Genomic DNA, 21,647 nt, shown 5'->3' with positions numbered 1-21,647 from the left:
GTGGAGCTGAGCAAATGGTTCTAAATCCATAAAAACAGCCAAATTTCCCATTTGGCATCGACTTGCTGAATTAAGCAAGACTTTCCCTGGAAAAGACAGCATCTTTTTTCATTATTGTTCCAATAAATAATTGTAATCATATGGAAAAATGTCAATAATGAGCAAAACACTTTGTTTCGCCACTTTGCTTGTATTTGATTGATTTATCAGCAATGTTTATATTTTTTGGCCTGTATCAATCTGCCACTTTTATTTCTGAGAAAATTGAAAACTACTGTTTTAATCTTCTGCCCTATTTCTCTACATAACCTTTTCTTTTTCAATTTGGCTGCTAATATTCTGTATACTAACTGTACTGTAATTAAATAAAATTGATGTTCTAATTATAAAGAGGATATAAATACAGGGATATGTTTTAAATTATGTTTTAAATCTATTTAATAAAGGCTTTTTAAGCTTTATTTGAAATGCTTTTTCTTATCATGTTGGTTTTAATGTTACTAAAAAATACTCCAAAACAAAAACTCATACACATTTACTTTTTTAAATCTATATTTATTGTTGTTGGTAATTAAAATAAATGTGTTTGATTGCATCAATTATATTGGGTGATTGTTGACAAAGCAATAAAAGTTTTAAGTTCTTGATAACTTATGCATATAATATCGTCTTCAATGTACCACATTGTTGAAAAGTCCTTGTAGGTTGTAAAAGCTATTTATTATGTCACCTGTCTTTACCTTTCAGGGAGTATTTTTAGGCTGGCCACATTTTGAATCAAAGTGTTTTGGATTAATTGATGCTGAGGCTTTCAGCACTTCAATTTGTGAGGGGAGGATTTATGCTGGCTCAGTCACAGTTGACTTGACTGACCTGTTTATTAAAAGTAGAGCTATTTCTGGCTCCGGTTCACAGAGAGGAACTTAAGATTAGCCAAGATTTATCAGTCAGTGGCTAGCAGAATGGATGTTTTGTCACAGGTCGACTGACGGGGACACAACCAAATAAACCCTCAGAAATAAAAATCCACTTATATACCCGAATATAAAATCAGAAACATTTAATTATGTGTGTATGAGGCAAAGGTGATCAGGTTCAGTGCAATCAGAGAGTTGTTTAAAACAATGTTTGTGTGATTAAATAAATAAAGCAGGTTGGGAATAAATGAAATGGTCTCCATCTCACTCTGACGCACAGCTTGTCAGGGAACCACTGACTGGAAACCAATGACTCCAAAAGTCAACAAGTCTGGCAGCAGCCAAACTTTCACTTGACATTTGTTTTTTTGTGTCATTATTGTCATTTCTCTTTCGGTTTTTCATTGTAAAACATGTCAAACCTACATTTTTCACTAAAATACCCTTTTATGAGTATAAACAAAAGTGCTGTAAACTTCCACTTAAAGTTTATCTGCTTTCAAGCTCAACAAGAACCTCCTGGTGTTGACTTTGTGGAACAGAGGAAAGCTGAGGTCAGGGAGCAAACATTTAAGTTTTTCTTGGAGCTACAAGAACAGCTGGCCTCTTTAGACGTTCTGGAATGAGTCACGATGGCAGCATCGCTCCAAGATTGAAACAAATATTTTTACACAAAATACAAAAAAAAATCTCTCACGCAAAACAGAACTGCTGTAGTACACGCAGTCCCACAAGACTTTAACTCTCTCCCTCCAACACAACAAAAAGAAAATATTTTTAATGTTTTAATGAAAAGGGTTTGACTGTACACTTTGAGCAAATCTGTGGGAATCAAAGAGAGGCTAAACCCCCAGAGATCAAACTAAATAATCATTTAATATTCCAACATTTTAAAATAATCAGTTAAGTCTGAAAAATAAAAACTTGAAAGTTCTAAAACTTTCTTATAATAAGTTTATTTTACAACAAGGTGGAGCAAATCTTTTTGAGGAAATGAAACAGAAGAATACTTTATTACAAACAATAATTTTGGCTGAAATTTATAGCTTTTTTAAATACATATTGTTCCTGTTTTCCATTACCTTTTGTTGTCTCTTGTTTCTGTTTCCCAAAGAAAATGCAGGACCATGAAGGAGATAACAACTGAAGGACGCAGGTGTGACAATTAAATCAAGACCAGGTGTGACAAGGGAAGCAAAACTGATGAAGGAACAAGTCCTGCAAAATAAAACAGGAAGTGAACATGTCAAAATAAAAAAAGAACAATACAAAACCAAAGATTATCATCTACTTAATCCTGAAAAAAAAGGAAAAAAAAAAATCAATGACAGTCCCATTAGATTGATATTTTCTTACTGAGTAGCTGCTTAAAATGGGTCATAAGCAAACTTAAGTTCTAATAAAGTATTTAGGAGTTTTTTTTAATGTCTGGATGATTCTGAGAATTAAAAGTTGGAAGCCTATTTCTGCTGTTCTGTTGAAACAAAGATCCTCTGAGTCATATTTATGAGATTCTATTTTAAAATTATGACTCAGCATCTCATAACTTTAAAACAGAATCTCATTTTATTATTGTGAGATGGTAGGCTAGATGGTAAGTCAAAATTATGATTTAGTACCTCATAATTATGACTTTTATTTATCAAAATGGCGGTAATGGGCTTCTATAGGGCTAATAGATTGAAAAACGAGTAAAAAGAAAATAAATTAATAAATTTGCACGACCTTAAGAAAGCCTTGGTAGAAAAGATTCAGGGCTGCTTTAAAATCACAAACAGTCTGGCTGCTTTGACACAAAATATTAAAAAACTGAAGAATGAACAAGAGTTTTGAACCGTAAACAATGTTTGTCATGTCTCCTCACCGAAAGCTAACCAATAATTTAGATCCTGTCACAGTAAATGTTTAACCTGATAAGTGGAATAAAAAAACAGCTTTACAGAGATGAGTGGTGGTCCAGCTGAAATGAAGACACAAACTCTTGGAGGACAGAGAGGGGGGTGAGATGGAGGTGCGTCTGCAGAGGGTGGAGGGAGGTGTGTCAGGGAGGGGTGGTGCTGAAAGAACAGCTCCTCCGCTCATAAAACGCGCAGGGAGCTCCTCTGCTCCGTCACAGAGACACACACAGCCATGAGCCAGCCCAGCTCCCCGTCCTCCAGCCCCGCGCTGCTCCTCCGCCCGCGCCCCTGACGCACACCGGCCCCACCATGAAGAGGCAGAACGTGCGGACCCTCGCCCTCATCATCTGCACCTTCACCTACCTGATCGTCGGCGCCGCGATCTTCGACGTGCTGGAGTCGCAGGAGGAGATGACCCAGAAGAAGCAGCTGGACAACAGGAAGGAGGACCTGCTCCGGATTTTCAACCTGTCTTTGGACAACTTTACGCAGCTGGAGAAGGTGGTGCTGCAGCTGAAGCCGCACAAAGCTGGCGTGCAGTGGAGGTTCACCGGCTCCTTTTATTTCGCCATCACGGTGATCACAACCATAGGTGAGTTCTGACCGGAAAACTTTGACCTCAAGGTGAACCTCACTTTTTTCAGACGTTTTCATGGGTGTCTTATAGATACTGTTGAATGTTCTCACCTGCTAAACCAAAACCTTTCATGCGTTTGTGCAATTATTTAGACAGCAACACAATTTGTTTTTGCAGTAGCTACTGAAATATCAGATCCTTGTACTTCACTGATTTCATTTAATGCCACACAAGGGTACTACATCAGGGGTTCCCAAATGTTTTGGCTATAATGACAAGAATATAATGACAACACAAACAGTCCTCACAAATGTGTTACTGTTTTCCATGAATGTATCACTGCTGTATTTATTAGTTGTAACAATTATAGTCAAAATAAGCCTTTACTTATAATTTGATTTCTGGGGGAAATTGTGAGGACCCTGACTTGGAGATTCATGACCTCACTATGAGGTCTTGACCTCAACTTTGGGAACCACCAAGGTATATTTTTTACAAATCAGGATTTTGGACACATATAGGTTTACTTAAATAGTATTTCCTTTATTTTGATAATGCACTGTACCTCAACGTAGCAGTACAAAATACAATAAATTACTTTAATTAGTCAGTTAAGGTCTTTTGATAGACTGAAACAAAGTTAATCTTTTTTTTTTCTTTTTCCTGAAGCATTTTGTTCATTGGCAGCGGTGAAAATGTCAAAATTGCTCAAGCTAAAAGGATTCTTTCAGACATGTATCCACATTCTGCTTAACTGAAGGTTGTTAGAGAAGATGCTCGAGGAAACTTAAGGCATCGCTGGCTTGTTGTCTTGTGTTCCTTCAAGTTATTTCTGCTCCAGAAAAGAGCCTGTAACTGCACGAGGCTCTCTGCAAGTGTGAAAAATCTGCTTTGGTTGTTTGTCTCTCGGCTGCAGTTTGGTTGCAACGCCACGCTTCATGTGACAATTTAAATGACAGGAAAATTATATTAAAACCAAAGGGATTTGTTTAAAGTCAGGATCTCTTTTCGTTTCAAAAGAATCATATTTTCTTTTATGTTCCTTCTTTTTGCTTTAAATATTAGTTATCATGCAATATTTATGCCAATCAGATATCAGTATTTCATGGTTGTTTGTAGTGCTAAACATATAGAAAAACATTAACCAAATTTCATCTTGATAAGCCATCATTATGAGATTTCACCAGTTATTCTGGCTTTTAAGATCTTCAACAACTGATTAACTTTTGGAGATATAAACAATACAGCTGATTAACATTAGCTAACACAAAAAATATCTATAACCCAGTCAGTTTTGCAGATATTGAGCTAAAGTTTGATGTGGTAGCAGCTGAGAGTCATTCCCAACACAATATTGCATGAAATTGCACAGAATATTATTTTAAAGGTTCTCTCTGGCATGAATGGCAGTGGGTGATGTGCATTACTGTAAGAAATGCCAGGCTTTTATTTTGTTAACTGCTTTTTGTACAAACTGAGTTGAAACTGAGCTACTCAGGTGGCTCAAACACAACCGCTCTCATTCTAATAAGTTTTCTTAAGTAAGCAGGTTTTCTTAATAAGTTTTAAAGTTAAAAATAATAAGTCACCTAATTTTTACTGCATCAAAGAGACAAAACAAAAACGCTTTTATTGCATGTTTAAACCAGCCCCAGAAGGAATTCCCTGACAGAGGCCTTCTAATCCATGAGTGTAATGGACCAAAGTTCTTTGAATTTGCCGTAATTTCCCTAAAGGCCTTTAAATCAGCCGCTTCACCAACATCAGACATCATATCGACGACATGCTACAAAAAAACAGCTCATGAGGAACACAGACAGCAGATCAATCTTGTTTGGCATCATATTATTACAGCCGAGGGCATCATGTCAACTTTTAAAGGCCATTTCTGTTATATATGTGAGCTGAGTGTGAGTTTTACCTGTTGGTGCAAAACACATTAGAAAAACCAACTGAACATAAATACAAGACTGCACTAGAATATCATAAAAAATATCAGTAAACATAACAAAACATGAGAGCTTGACCATTTAGGAAGACATTATATACATATTACGGCTCAGATATAGTATTTTCTAATGAAGCTCAGGGCAACTGCAGCTATCAGTACAGTTTTACTCTGAGTCAGGTGTTTAAATCATTAAATTTCAGCTGATAGCCATCTTACATGAGAGGTTGAAAAACAAAGAGATGAGGTGGCTTCTGCTCATGACAGTCAGCTGAAATGGAAGCGGAATGTGGCTGTGTTTCAGGCACACTTGTTCTGGCAGGCACAGCGCTGGGAGCAAATTCCCTTTTTGTCCAGTTGTCCTTGACTTCAGCATGTCTCACGCGATCAACGCGTTTTATTCTCTCTGCTCTGCTCGCCACATTTTCCCTTTCATTAGTTATTATCCGCTTCAGCCTTCTTCTTCTCTGTTTCTACCTTTGTCCTGTATTTATTATCGCCTGCTGCTGAATGGCGAAGGCGGATGATAATGTTTTTGCCTGTCTGTTAAAGTCAACCCTCTTTGTCTGTCAGCAAAATATCTCACAAACCACTGGACAGACTTTAGCCAAACTCTCAGAAAGTAACCATTGGAGTTTGGATTAACTTTTGGAGTCAACTTGATTCAAGATGGCTGCTAATAAACACAAAATGACAATAACTCAATCAATTTTACAAATATTCAGCTAAAACTTGGTGCAGTAGTAGCTGAGAGTGCAAACAGATAACTTAGATCTTTGTTTAAAACTTTTGCATGAACTGTTCAAACTCTGTCTGCCTGTTAGCAAAATATCTCAAGAACTACTGAACAAATCTGAATAAAAATGGCAGAAAGTAATTATTGGATGTTAAGCTACAAAGCATTCATTTTTAAAGTCAGCCTAATTCACGCTGGCTGCCCCAGCCAACTGAGTTTAGAAAACACAAGATGGCTATAATTCAGTCAGTTTTACAGATATTGACCTAAAGATGAAAAAGTCCAAGCTTGGCTGGGGGAATCAGACATCTTAGGGATAGTTTATGTCATCCTTCCTCAGTCTTCTCCAGAGCAGATCCACTGCAAAATATTCATCTGTATTTGCTTAAACTTAGAAGCAACCTTAAAGAAAGTGCATCTAAATTAAAAAAATCCACTTGTAAAGAGAAACTGTAATAGGTTCCTCATTAAAAACTTACCGGCTCACTATCAGGTTCACTTTATTTGTTTAAAAGGTGTTCGTTTCTTATAGGAGGCTTCCTTCTTGTATTTAGTGACCGGTACAGTTGTTATCCATGACCCATGGCCTGTAACCGTATCAGATGCAGGAAACTAAGTGCACACTAACCCAAAGCCGGGTGTCTGTGACCACAATCTGTAATTGTGAGCCCTGAGGATGCTCAAAACACAGTGATTGGCAGCGTTTCAGTCTGCCATTAGGTATTAATGACAACACCAGAGCCTCGTTCTTCCACTGGACTTCTGGCACACAACAATACCACTGTGGGTACAGTTCTGGTTACACAATATCACACAGCCATGGTTCATAGGAAAGTCAGTGCACTGTGCCAGAATATGTCAAAACCCAATGTTTATTTCTTGATATATCGTGATGAAGAGCATCTAACATGACGCTGGCTCAATGATGTTCTGCTAATGATTGTGAAGAACGAAGGGGAAGCTGCAATTAGTAATTAGACATCACTTTCCATGGAGGGACGGATGAGGCAGAGGGCAGAGTGTCCGCTTACTCACCATCAGGGGATGGGCTGAAGTGATGTGAGACACTCCACGAAGGGAAAAATAAGAGCTCAGAGCTGCACAGCAGAGTTTGGAAACTGAGCGTGATAAGATTCTGGTGCTTGGGGGAGCGCTGCATCACAGACGCCCTCCTCCGGGGGGGTGAACGTCTTGCCATTGCCATGATCACTGAGGACAAAATTACACTGTTTTATAATAAGACACACCACACAACCTTTGTGTTATCCGAAGCCGTATTTGACATGTGATGATGTTGGGAACATGTGATCGTTGCTGTTGTTTTGTTTTCCACTCGCTGTGTTTTCGTAACACGTGGTGACCCTACAGTGAAGCATTCTTTGTGTAACAAGGAATACGATATGGCAGCATGTTTGCACAAGCTAAATTAACTGGACTGGACCACCCAAATTACACTCTGAGCTGCACAGGGACACGTTTGATTCTGCTTTGTCTGGTTCTCACAGAATTAAAAAGAACCAGCAGGACTCCCTCTCTATTCTGAACAGTTTTAATCTGTGCTTGCCAAAATACACAAGCAAGAAAACTCAGCTGTTTTTGGAAGTTCAGTGCGAATAAAGTTTAATCAAATTCAAGCTCCCTATGGGGAAACTTACTTTTAAACTCTACTGTAATAAACTGTGTATATACAAGTCTTTGTTGGTAAATGCACAACTTTTTATTTTGACTCAAAATTTTGTTAGTTTTAAAGACATCAGTATCTAAACATGGATAACTGAGCTTTGGTTTAGCCTATAAACTAATTCACTTATGTAAAGCATAAGCATAAGACAGACTTTTAAATGAGTTAAAATAATCCTAAATGAAAGCATAATTAACAACAATTGAGTGATCTGACCTTTAATTAGTAGCTGTTTTGCTTCTCTAATACTTATGACTTCCTCTAATAATATTTCAACCTTAAAGTTAACAAAATATTACACGTAAGCCAATAAACACAACTTTTCTCATACAGCACAACTGTCTTGTAACTTTAACAAATGTGTGTGAGAAAAGTTGTGTTATACTGTATGACACATGATTAAAAACTCAAAGCATATTTTAGACTGCTTTGTACATTCAGTCAATACACAAAGCAGTCTAAAATATGCTTTGAGTTTTTAATCATATCAATAATTTAGTTAAGTATTTTCTGTCTGAAGATCATGTAACTGTGCGCTTTTTCTTTCCGCTCAACTTCTGCAGCCGGTTCAATTCGTAATCGGTCCATAATCTGCAGTGAAACTAAATTCATCCAGAACATTCAATCTGTCTGAGTCACTGTAATCCCAAAAAATGTCATCCAGGCGGGGTTAGGGCCAGCTGGTGAGGCGAACGCTCTGCCGTCATAATAAAAGTAGCCTGGATCAGAGCACCGAAGCCCCTTCCTGCTTTAGCTGCTCTGTCACCACCAGTACATCAGATTTTGACGTACTGGGCAAGTGTGTGGGCAAATTAGTGTGTGTGAATGTGACGCAGACGCCCTCTTCCAATCCTCTCTGGGTCAGTGAGTCTGATGGTTCTCTCCTTGGACTATGAATAAAATATATTCTTTTTTTTTTTTTCTATTTTCTCTGCTGGCGGTGACTCTGATTTGGCAGCAGATATGAATCCACTTTCAGCTGTTGCATAATGAGGACACATTCTGAATTGCTGATGGTAATTACTTACATTAGTACGATCATTATTATTCAGTCCGCTTAAGAGGTTAGAGCTGTAAGTGGCTGAGCGCACAAAGAATCTAATTCTCGTCGGCAATCACACGTCGGCTTCATCTTCATCGGACCGATGGAGTCTTCCTCTGCTGTCAGAGGAGAGCAGAGAGAGTGTCAGTGCTGAAAAACTGGAACTGTTTACGTTACAATCAAGTCTATAACTCAAATAAAAAATCATGCAACTACAGGAAATGTATTCCCCCCCTCAAGTGATCATTAAAAAGACACTCAAGAACCTTCTTCGCCAAATTTATTCTTTAAGTGTTCTCTGATTGTTGCCAAACAATCAGCATTTATGAATTTTATTATACATTTTTGTATTCTACCACAATTTGCATCTAAAATAAAAAGTCTGATTTATTCCACTGCGATTCTGTAATTTTTAGTTATATATTTCTTTATCCAGGCATCTATTCATCCATTGTCTTCCGCTTATCTGTGGTCCTGTTGTGGGGGCAACAGGTTCAGGAGGGAAACCCAGACACCAAGGTGTTTCCAGAAAAGTATAGTTCCTGTAGAAAATTTTCGGTCTTCCTTGGAGTTTTTCACTAGTAGGATGGGCCCAGAAAACCTCCAAAGAGAGGGGCCCAGGAGGTAACTTAATCAGATGTCTGAACCACCTCAGCTGACTCCTTTCAACATGGAGGACCAACAACTCCAAGCTCCTCACCTTAAGGCTCACCCTGGCCAACCTTTGGAGGAAGCTCCTTTCAGCCGCTTGTATCTGGGAACTTGTTCTTTCCATCATGATCCAAACCTTGAAGGTAGGAACATAGACAGACTAGTCAATCAAGAGTTCTTCTTCTTCACCACAACGGACCAACACAATTCCCTCATTACTGTGGATGAGGCCTCGATCCTTCAACCCATCTTCTGCTTCACCCTGCCCTGAACCGTGAAAAAACTCCTCGATGCTTGATCTCCTCCACTTAAGGCAAAGAGTCAGTGGTCTCTACCAACCCAGAGGAAGCATTTCACCCTTTTCCCAGTTCAGAACCGTGTCCTCAAAGTTAGAGGAGCATCAAACTGCTCCAGTGCACACCGAAGGTCATGGCTTCAAAGTGCCAACAAAACCACATTACTTTTAGGATCTCCACGACTGAGATCCTGTCCATGAACTCCACAAACAGGACTGGAGACAAGGGACAGCCCTGAGTCCAGCCTGCACGAGGAAAGAGCTGATGTGACTTTAACTCCACTATGTGCTCGGAGAGAAAAACAAAACAAAACATGCAAACTCAGAGCAAACTACCTTACGTAACACAGAGCTGCAGTCTGCAGTGAGGCTCGGCTCAAACACAGCATGGAGATGTTTTGTGACAGTTAAAAACAGAAGGCGTAAATTATTTCATTTTTATTTTTGCAAGATGAGAAAAATAATATATTTTTAATGTTAATGCATTCTTGTAAATCACACAAGTGTCACGGGGCCAAAGGTCAGGGGACAAACTGTGTGTGATGTAAGAGCACATTAGCAAGAACACTGGGCTCAACATTTCTGTGTTTCTACCGCCAGGAGGCATTTTAAAATCAAAGCGAATCCTAACTGAAAATAAAAGATAAAACATGTTTTTTTATCGTTTTGAACTTTATAAGGCTTACAAACTTGCACATTGCTGGAGCTGTTTTTAAGAAATGCAAATGAGAGCCTGTGTTTCTAACGGTAGTTGTTCTGCTTAGGTTATTATTAAAGTAGTAATTATGTTTAAAAACAAATTAAAAAGATGTAAACTGAGTGTACGGCAGCATAAATGTTTACACACTAAGCAAACACTTCTTCATATGAAAGGCCTTTAATGGATTCTGTGTAAAATTACCAGCATTTGCACTGAGGTACAAGAGTTTTTCCACAACACTGTTTACATTGACTTTAGTTGGACAGAAGTGTATAAATTACACATTTTTATTTTAGGAGAAATATAAAAACATCAAACAGAGAGAGAGGTTGCTCTGGTTTGACTCTGGAGGAGAAATGTCTGAGAAAGTTGGACAAAAGCGGTTCTCTTTGCTGCCGCTGCCGCTGCTTTGTTCACATGAGCTGCAAATGTTTACTTATTGTGCGTCTGCTTTATGCTTCACTGCCTCAGTGGAAAGTTGAGAGCTTGACTCACTAAGCAAAACACAAGGTTGTGTGTTTTATACTTCATAATTCATCAGAGGCCGACTGGAGTCAGACCAAATAAAACAGTAGGTCTGAATGTTCTTCGCTTGATGTTTCCGAGAGCTTCTCTTTAGGAGAATAAATACGCAACAAGCTGCATGTAAAGTCTCAGCTGGACAGTTGTAAACCGGCTCCTCTGAGGTTTATTTGATCAGAAACATGAACTGTCTCATTTTCTCCGACTTGAACAATGCCTATTATCTCATGTCCTGCGTTATTGAATTATGTGCTTCTTTCACAACCCGGAGCTTTTAGTGAGGGTTAGCCAAGGCCGTTTGATCAATATCCTGATCCTTTCCGTGGAAATTTAAGTCAAACGGAGACAAGACACACCAAATTACCCACTAAAACAGTGTCACAACACTGAAAATATCCTTAAAAACCCAGAGAAAGACCAGATAAATCAACTGAAAGTGTGTGACTTCTGGAGGTGCTAATGATCACAGTTAGAAATAAGGAAACCCAATAAATGAGAGGTGAATTATCAAAAAGGACTCCAACTCCAAAATGTGTCCAAAATGTTTTTATTGCTGAGCTATAACTAAATTGTTTTAAAACTAATCATTCCAACAGTATCATTTATAAACAAACACGATTAAGGCCTCATCTCAATTACTCTGGATATTTTTTTAAATGGATATTTTATTTCTCAGTCTACGTGTTTTAACAAAAATGATGTAGTAATTATGTTGTGCCACAAGAACGTCCACATTAAAGACATCAAAATGCAGAGAAAGTACACGCTTAGCTAGGGAATCAATTTTTTTCAATACTGTTTGCTGTTTCCTCTCAGTTATTAACTATTTCAGCACACAATCAAAAGTGTCAGGATCAGAATAAAGTCCAACAGACCCAGAAAGTCACTAAACACAGCTTTGTATTTGTTTGTTTAGGGATAATGAGCATGTGCAAACTAGGCTGCTGTCATCGTTTCTGAAAAGCTTCATATGTCCTGTCACCATTAAGTCACTAAAAACTTAAAAAAACAAGTTTTTAAAAAACGAAATCTCCACTTTGGAAAGTGTTTTTCTTATCAAAAACCTGTCTGTGTGTGGATGGGAAGCTCACACGCAGCAGAAAATCTATGTTGTTAAAAATGCCCACAATGAGACATAAAGATAAAAACCAAATATTTGTTTTGTTTTTCATTTTTTTGAGTACTTATGAGAGGTCAGTGTTTGCTGACAGCAGTCAGTAGTCAAAGTGATCTCTGGTTAGAGAAAAAAAGAGGGATTTTCTCTGAGCAGCCAAGCTAACAGCTACTCTTAGCAGCCATACATTTATACATGTTGTATATATATTATACACATTTTCACTGTTTCCTAATGCAGTCATGGCTATTTTCTCAGCTTAGCAATGACTTGCAGTTCTGCTGGTCTAATCCTCCCTCAAAAAAAAAAAAAAAAACTGACACAAGAAAATTAAGTGATTATGAAAACAAAGACAATGTGCAGTTTGGAGAGATTAGAGCAGGGGTCTCCAATCCTGGTCCTCGATGGCCACCATCCTGCATGTGTTACTTGTTTCCCTGCTCCAGCATGCCTGATTCAGAGGTTAAATTACCTGTTCATGTTCTGCAGAAGCCTGTTAATCACCCATTGATTCAAATCAGGTGTGTTGGAGCAGAGAAACAAGTAAAACATGCAGGATGGTGGCCCTCGAGGACCAGGATTGGAGACCACTGGATTAGAGGATCCCCATTAAATGATTCAGAGGAAGGACTGGGTCTGGATACATTCATTGTATGTGATGCTTGTATAGATTTGCATGGTTATATGTCTAAACTGTCATCAGAGCTTCCAAACATGATCAAAATCAAACTTTACAGAGTAACCAAAAGAACAACTAAAATGAGATAAAAACAAAACCTCAGTGAGGAGTTAAAGCTCAGGAGGGGCTGTCTCTTGAACCTGTCCATTTCACTGTTTCTCCTCTCGTGACCTGAAAAGGAAAGGAATTGGAAACTTGTGCAGACAGTTGGGATGTGGCTCGGACAGCGATGTTTGGTGGAAACGCAGTTTGTTTTTCCTGACTGATGACGTCATGACGAGGATTCAGGGCTTCAACTGCAGCTAATGTTCTTACATCGTCCAGTTTTTGTTTCTCCCTCACTGGAAAGATATTTCACTTTTTTATTATTTATTTTTGTGTGCAATAGAGGAAACACAGTCCTTACATCACTTCAGATTTCTGTGCTTGTTTTGACTGTTTCATTTCTCTGAACTACTTCTGAGAACAATAATCACACTTCTGCAGTCGAAAACCAATAAACTTTCATTACAGCAGATAAAGTACAATTACTTTTTAATCCCAAAACAATTACAGGCTGCTTTAAAATGGTTTCCAGGTCTATTGAACTCAGTATCTCCTCTAAAGTGAATATTTTGTTCAGTTATTTAATTATTTTACAAAATTCAGTCCACAGTTCAGTCTGAGTCAAACCATCCAACACATTCTTTCTTTTTTATGTTTACATAATTTTGTTTCGTAACATTTTGTATAACAGCCACATAACGGTGTGTTTACTTGTTTTTACAGCTAAAATGTCAGAATTTTGGGACATCCTTTCCGCATGATTTGACTACTTTTACTCAGGTTTAAGTTTAGACACATATGTTTAAAATATTACTCGTAAGAAATAAAAACCATCCTGGCTTTGACCTAAAATACACCCTCCTTCTCACAATGTCTAAGAAATCTCTTGTTTTTCAGCTTATCATTTTGATGATCTTTGCTCAACCTGAAAAACACAAAAACAAGATAAAGTAAAAAAAAGGAAAACAAAAGCTTCCAGGTGTTGGTGTTATGTGTAAAGAAGCATCATAATAAAGATGTATTTGCATGTGTGTTTTTGAGGTTTCTCTGTCTTTTAGCAAAATATCTCATGAACCACTGGAGGGATTTTAACGTAACTCTCAGAAAATAATCATTGGATGTTCAGATACCACTTATTAAACTTTAGTGCCAACCTGATTTAAGGTGCCTGGCCCATCTAGTCAACCTTAACGAGCACAGAAATGGTTTTAACTCATGATTTTACATATATTGACCCTTGACTTGTGTGTGCTCCAGGTGCAAACAGACTGCACAACATATTTATTCAAGCTTTTCATGCAAGGCAGTGGATAATAGTACAATAAGCATTCCCACAAGGAGTGCTAGGTTTTAATTTTGTCTTTGTCTCGTTATCAACCTTGAGGCAGGATTAGACTTAGTGGATCTTTCATTGATTTGCCTTTAAAACTCGAACTTTGTGCTAATTTTATGAGGTTTGCTCTGATTTAAATCTTCAATTTTATTGATTTCATTAGTGAGAAACCGACCTCTTTACTCTCACAAATCAAACTCCCACTTGATGCAGTAAACTACTCGTCTTCCTACGGGTTCGACATAAATTACAAAACAAGCGTTGCTGCTTCAGCTTTTACATCGCGCCGGCGTTTTATTTTAAAACATCTATGCAAAGTCATTTTACATAAACGGCCTCAAAGTAGTTGTGTTCTGTTTAGCAAATAATCCAGAAATGTGGGTGATTTGATGGTACAGACAAAAGCATCTAGACAGTTTCCCTCAATGATACTTAGGAGACACAATATTAAAGGCTGCACTCAGCTGCGAATTGGGTTATTTCTTAAAGAAATGCCTGAATACTGATGGGAAATGGAAAGACTCATAATGGTTATGTGTTGCAGCATTTGAACTCTTTACCTCTCATCGATAAACATTAGAGCTTCTGTGTATAGCCATAATGATTACACATTAGAACAGCACAACACATGGAAAAAATAGTCAGTAAATTAAAGGAAAAAAGGAATTTTGAAGGTTGGCAAAGAAGCTTAATTTTGACATCCATTTTGTAATAATCTAAGCTAAGAAAAAGGATGTTTGAGTCGTAGAAGAAGTGTAAAGAGAATCAGTCGCCCAATATGGTCACCACTGTAACCGCACATCCGTGTCTCTCACTCCTTGACTGCCAGGTGGATGAGAGGCAGACAGAAACAGACTGAAAATTAAGCCTCAAATGAACAGTTGCTGTGCAAAAATGACAAGATCTTGCAAGTTTTTGAACTGTGAGCGGCAGAAAGCTTTGATAGTCTTCTATGGATTTTTTTTTTTACTTTTTAATAGTTTCATAGAGGAGATATGACAAATTGAAAAGACCATTCACTTCCAGATGTAAATTTTGAGCTAAAATACAGTATAACGGAGGTTTGTGGCAGCTTGATTGTGCACTCTTTGTATTCTTGGGGGACCTGAGAGAAACCACAAGTCATGTAGCAGTGAGAGACACTCTGGGTGACAGAGGACAGAAAATGCCAACATTTGGACATATGTTTTGTATATTTTGTGGTAGTAAAAAAAGTTTGTTTGCAAAGGTTTTATATGGTTTAGACTTTTTAAAACCTCGGCTGTCAGTCGAACAGTCTATGGACAATGTGTGAAAACTGTAAAAGATATAAAAATACCAGCTCTGACATGTAAAGCCCCACTTTCTCTGACCTATATTAAAATTAATTGATGTTTCTATTGTGAATGATGTCTGAGCTATAAGCTTCAAAGGGGGCTGGGGTTTCTCATCTGTTTTGCCAAAATTTCTTTAGTTTTTTGCAGCTTTTTTGCAGTTTTTCTCTAATGTATGTATGACATATCATGACCGAAAAGTCACAACACACTGTTTTAAATCGTCTCTCTCTTTGTGTTTTCATGTATGAATTGTATGTTTTATTTCAAACCTGTGTGAAAAATACAGATTTATTTTTTTTAACAGAATAGTTATAAAGGTGCTTCAGTGCTTACACATTGGCACCTTCAACTAGAACATAAGAATTTCAGATAGAGGCAAAAATGCCAGCTTGCTGAGAGTTGATTATTTGCCCAAGGCACCAAGCTGTCTCCATCCACGAATAGCGGAAAGCCTTTTTTAAAATTCTGCCTCAGTACATACATGTGCAAGAAAGAAAGAAAACTTTCCACGTCACATGCTCTGAGTGAGGCGCCTGAACTCTGAGGTAAGAGGGTGTGAAGTTAATGTTTGTTTTTCACAGAAATCAAAATAGGTTTTAGGGTTTGTCTCGCAACCAACTCACTCCTGACACCTCCACCTTCTCAGTGACGGACTCTGCGTTGAATGCTTGGGTAACCTGGGTGTTGTGTTCACCACTCCAATCACACGAGTGATTCAGCTCGACAGCGCCGAGCGACTCAAGCTCGCATGGCTTACAGGCGAATTTGTTTTCCAAATTTGTTCCCAGCATCTGCTTAATCTCTCAGCGAGCCGACCTGGATGAAATGGACTGTCAAACACTGGGAGGTAATGAGAATAATAATAACATTAATAGGTGTAGGTGTGTTTACCCCTCAGGGCTGCAAACAGGTTTATGAGTACACATTTGATCTAATGCCTCCTCCTGCAAGAAACCTGCTTTTAAACCTAAAGGCTGCAAACCTGATTGTTTTTGGGGATATCAACCTGATACTCCAGTTGTCAGGCGTTGTATCCATATTTCCAGATGTCAGAACGTTGCACTCTAGAGATAATGATGCAGCAACTTTGATTGATGAATGTTGCATTCATTGTATTTCTGCAGATAATCTGCAACACCTTGTTAAAAACTGCATACTCTGTGCCAGCCTTCATAAGACGTGCGTCAAGCAGTCCGTCTGAGTTGTGCAGTGAGGTAGAAGGCGGCCATAAATGGACTTGTTTTTAAAATTGTAACGAGGATGAAAAAAAATCAAAACAATCTGACCAAAAATTCATTGATGTAAACTTGTAGGAAGAGTTTTACTGCTTTGAGAATGTTCCTTGGCTTCAGTTGGTACATATTTGGCATGTTTGCGGTTTCAAAATACATAGAAATGTTATTTCTCTATGCAGTCTTATTTGTTTTTTATACATCCCCAGGGCTGGTTTAGTTTGGGTTTGTTTACAAGATTTTAAAGACAGGAAAAGTCCATTCAGGATAAGAATTTCGGTTTTGCTTTGGTGATGTTTGAGAGAGCTTCATGGGAAGAATCTTTCAAAACAAGTTGAATTAAAGGTCCAGCATTCGTTAAAGCCGCCTTTCATGCCAGAGTTTTAGACTAAGATCATCTTGTGCTGAGAAATGATGGAGTCATAGACATTTTGGTCAAACTTAAAAAGGTAACAAAAAAACCAGGTACACACACACCACACACACAGACACGAGCAAATACATCACTGTCCATTTCACCTTTCAGTGGTGGGCGATGAAAAGAGAAAATGTCATGACAACATCTCAAAACAATGAGTTTTTTTTTTAAATTTGTTCTTCCAAATGCGAAGTGACTCTCATCTGTGCTGGCATAAGATAGAAAAATGACCTATTTACAACAAAAGCTGACTCATTTCTGCCCAGCATTGTCTCACTCCGTTTTTTTCCCCCAATAAATTCCACAATACTTACTGAATCGACAAATAAACAGGGCTACCCTAAGTTACTATGACCAAATAACCAAACTTTTCCTGCTTATAAAGGGAGAATGGAAGTCCATAATACTGCTAATACATATATGAACACATAATACTCTGCTGGTGGTACCAAAAGATGAGCTGCAGAACAGTATTTACCTTTTGTTTTAAACCAATTTAAGACAATTCTTTTTATATCAATGTTTTGTTCTGTAAGTCTGAGTCTGACTAATTATTAACAGGCTGTTAATTCTTTGAGAATGCATTGGAAATATTAAAAACCTCTTTATAAACAAATGCAATCCAGTCCAATGAACAGTTTTTGAACATAGATACAAAATTATCACGTTCGTCGTGATGAAACTTAAATTTTCATTAGTCCAACTCTCCAAATAGGTTAAACTGAAATCCATAGATGTATTTTACATCCTTTGCTTTAAGATCTGGACAGAGTGACCCTGCAGAGTGAGTGCAGGAGGAGCTCCTTCTCTGTCTGCTCGAGCCATATGGGAACCCTGAGGCAGTCGTTATCTAACCAAGGTGACAGGAAGACCTGGATAAACATTCTCTCACGCTTTTTACAGACTTAGTTACCCCCTCTATGGGATGCTTATATATTTGCTTAGATATATGGGCTGTAAAAAAAAAATATAAAGAGCTTTAAGGTTTCTACTATAGCAATAAATTCAGGAGAAAACAGGATATTAAAACAAGTCAGTTGCGTCTGAAACTAGCATTCCTGTAAGGAAAACGTGTCACAGACTGCCCTGCATGCCAAAGTTTTAAACAAAAGTTTTAAAAGATAGTGTTTGGAGTATGCGTTGGGAAGGACTTTTAGCTACTAACATACCAAATTTTAACTTAATATCTTTAAAAATTACTGAGTTATAGTCATTTTTGTGTTTTCTATGGTCAGTTAGCTGTGGCAGCAATCTTTAAAAACAATGACTACAAAAGTTAATCAGCTGTAGATGTATATACAATGGTTACTTTCAGAGAGTTTCAAAAACATCCATCCAAGGGTTCATGAGTTATTTTTCTAACAAACAAGCACACAGAGACACAGGCAAGTACATTATTATCTACCTTTTATGGCATTATTATCTTATCATCAGCACAAATAATTTACAAAGCCCAAGTTGAAGCACAGAAAATCTAAATCAATTATTAATAGTTATCCAAGACTTTTTGTCCTCATGATAGTTTTAGTTTATCCTAACAGTTTGTTCAGATATTTTCATAAAAACCACTGAATGCATGACATAAGCAACAGCACGACTTTCTCAAATATCTGTTATCATTTATTTATTATGTTTCATCTATTATTTTGGAGCCAGAGAATTACATCACTAGAAGAGAAAAACAGCAAAACATCTCAGCGCAGAAAGGCAGAGCAGAGAAATGCAGCCAAAGGTTCGTACAACACCTTAATGAGATCCATTACTTGATTTAATTGCCTCTGGTCGTTAAGCCAGGTGCCAGCATTAGTCTCCTGCAACCCACAGCATGTCAGAGGACATCTGAGCCAAGTCAGACGGGTCATCCAGGAGGCTGATGGCCGACTGTGTCTCCGGCAGAAAGCTGCTGTCAGAGAACCATGCAGACCGATTTCTCTGAGTTCATTTGTGAAAAAAAGACTTTCTTTTTTAACCTTTTTTATTATTAATTGCATATTGTGGTAATAATTACAGTGCAATAAATTAAAAAACAAAACAGAAAACAGAAAAATACAAATAAAACAAAATGTAGTACAATGTTAAAAGAAGAAAACAAATAAATAAACAAATAAAGCAATTAACAAGATCATTTCTGTCGATTAATGAAATGAGTGTTCTTTCCAGTCCAGGACATGCAGGCGTGAATTAAGGATTTAAAACTACTAAACTATTTTAACTATTCTCTTGAATAATTAAGACTCTGGTCACTGGATGCTTTAGTGGCCAAGCAGATGTCACCAGGAGTCCTGATTTCAACCCCACAAATCTTATTTCTCCACTTTACTTTTAGTTTCCTGCACATTAAGCTTGTTTGTTATTGCTTCATGGATGGGTTTTTCTATCTTCAGCTAAGCATAAACAATTATTTTGTACAGTATCAATCTAATTTATTGTGGAATAGTCAGTGTTTTGTTTTAAAACCATACATAAGAACAGGATAATAGAAATGCAGCTTAATAATCAGACACAAGCTGACTTTATTTAAGCTGGAAAGTCCAACAGCTTATTTAGGTGTTGACATTTTGCTGCTGACATTTCAGCTGCACAAAACACATTTCCTCTGATAGCTGGAGCAAAGATATTTGGGTTAATCACAGCCAGCAGTTTCCCCTCAGACAGATTAGGCCAGACTGTAAGAATGAGAAAATTATTTTGCTTCAAAACACTTTGAGAATTAGAATAAATAAAGGAATAAATAAATAAATAAGAAAATAACAGAAGCAACAACTGTGCAAACTTTGAACATATAGACATGTTTTGGTCTGAAAATCTTTCCCAAACGAGTATTTATTTGCTGTATGTTTAAAATAGAGATTGATTTAAAAAAAAAACAATAAAAGGAGAAGAGTATATAATTAGCAGCTCACTGAATAAATTCCTAAATTAGGCAGAAATGCTTATCCCTGAGTCTCTGCGTTACTGTGTTCTCAATTAACCCAGGATTTTTTTCTTCCCATATCGTTTTTCATTTTGTCGTGTAAACCGATCTTTGTTTTATGTGCCAGACAAAAGTCCCCCCCACCACCACCTTTTATGCAGCCCAGATCACTTTAGGACAGGCATCTGCTCTCCGAGAGCAGCTGAACGAGGTCGAGAGCATGCAGACAACGTATCAGAGGAATCAGGTGAAAGTGCCAGGTGTAGCGCTGCAAATAAAACCCTCTGCATGAATAAGTGATGGTTCGGGAACACAAAAGAGAGTGGAAAGTGACAGAATTTAAAAGAAAATGAATGTGAGGGTGAGCGGAACGAAATTCAAGAACAATACATCAAAACGAGTTGGGGGGTAAAAAAAGCTTCCAGTGGAAATCAAATCAATGTTCAAAACACAACTTCAAGAAATCAAATGTTTTGTTTTACCTCAAATAGACTATTAAACGCAGTTTCTCATAAAGTGGACCAAACAGACCCCCTCCGGTTTGTCAGGAATAACACCATGTTGTCATATGTTTTACAGTACAGTTCACCATCATATAAAGCCTCATCTGAACAGATCGTGTGTAAACTTTAGTAATCATCTCCTCGTTCACATTCAGCCCATTTCCTACCCTCTGCTCTGTTTATATTACACAGAAAATTATTCTCTTCATGGTGGAGTCATGACATTATGAGTTTAATTACTCTGAAGGAAAATGCATTCCAACCACTTCAGTATAGTCAAACTTATTATTTTTGCTTATTTATCCAACATCCTTTCAGGGTAACATGAGTGACTCTACTGTTGCACAGTCTGACATGATTGTATGGAGGTATGATGACATCTATAATCATGAGCATTTTTTCTACAACATCCTCATGTGAGTTACAGGACCTGACAGTCTTGTTGCTTGACTTTTAAGCATGTTCTTAAAATATGGAGGGCAAATTTCCTCTGTAGATAGATGCAGAGTCATTGCAAACATCTCAAACCCCTCTCAGTTAAATTTCCATAATTCTAAGGCAATGGAGTTGTATTTCTTGTGAAGTGCCACCTGTTTATTATGCATTATGTATTTGTAAGTTGACGCTGCAGGCTTTGTTTGCACTTGCAAATTAAAATGAGTCTTGAAGTGTTTGTGAAAAGAAACCCCTCCTGTAATCGCTCAGCCACGGTGTAGAGCCTCTCTTTAGCCTCACAGGAGGTTTCCTCCCTGAGTGCTCTCTTTGACTCCTGTGTTACCTGTGAGCTCTGCCTCAGTCAGAATCCCCACCTGCCACTGTCCACGGCACAGGTCACAGGTCACAGGTCACAGGTCACAGGTCACAGGGCGGTTGCCTCACAGCACTTGGCAGTCGCCTCCCTTGCATCCCACTGTATTGTCTCAATATGGCAGCCATCCTGGCATCATTGCTAGCTCGTTGTGTGAATCCTGAGTCAGCAGTTTTCCTGTTTATAGTTTCTGTCATACTTTGTTTTGGGCTATAACCACTTCAGCATTTTTATTTCACTCATGTACCAAAACAGGACATCATGGCTATAACTTTGGGGTAATTTTTGAAATCTACTTTAGTCTACTTGCTTTATTTT

General features: G+C 37.8%; 1 protein-coding gene across 1 annotated transcript in view; it reads left to right on the top strand.

Moving 5' to 3' along the window:
- The first annotated feature begins 2,956 nt into the window (after positions 1–2,956).
- The window catches only part of kcnk3a (potassium channel, subfamily K, member 3a), a 32,284-nt gene continuing 13,593 nt past the window's right edge, over positions 2,957–21,647 (top strand). The window contains exon 1 of the mRNA XM_017411838.3: positions 2,957–3,407. Within this exon, the coding sequence (XP_017267327.1) occupies positions 3,125–3,407 (283 nt within the window). The 5' untranslated portion in view covers positions 2,957–3,124. The remainder of the gene's footprint in view (positions 3,408–21,647) is intronic.

This window comes from Kryptolebias marmoratus, linkage group LG19 (assembly GCF_001649575.2).
Source record: "Kryptolebias marmoratus isolate JLee-2015 linkage group LG19, ASM164957v2, whole genome shotgun sequence".
NCBI lineage: Eukaryota > Metazoa > Chordata > Actinopteri > Cyprinodontiformes > Rivulidae > Kryptolebias > Kryptolebias marmoratus.
This window is presented reverse-complemented; position numbering and strand designations above follow the sequence as displayed.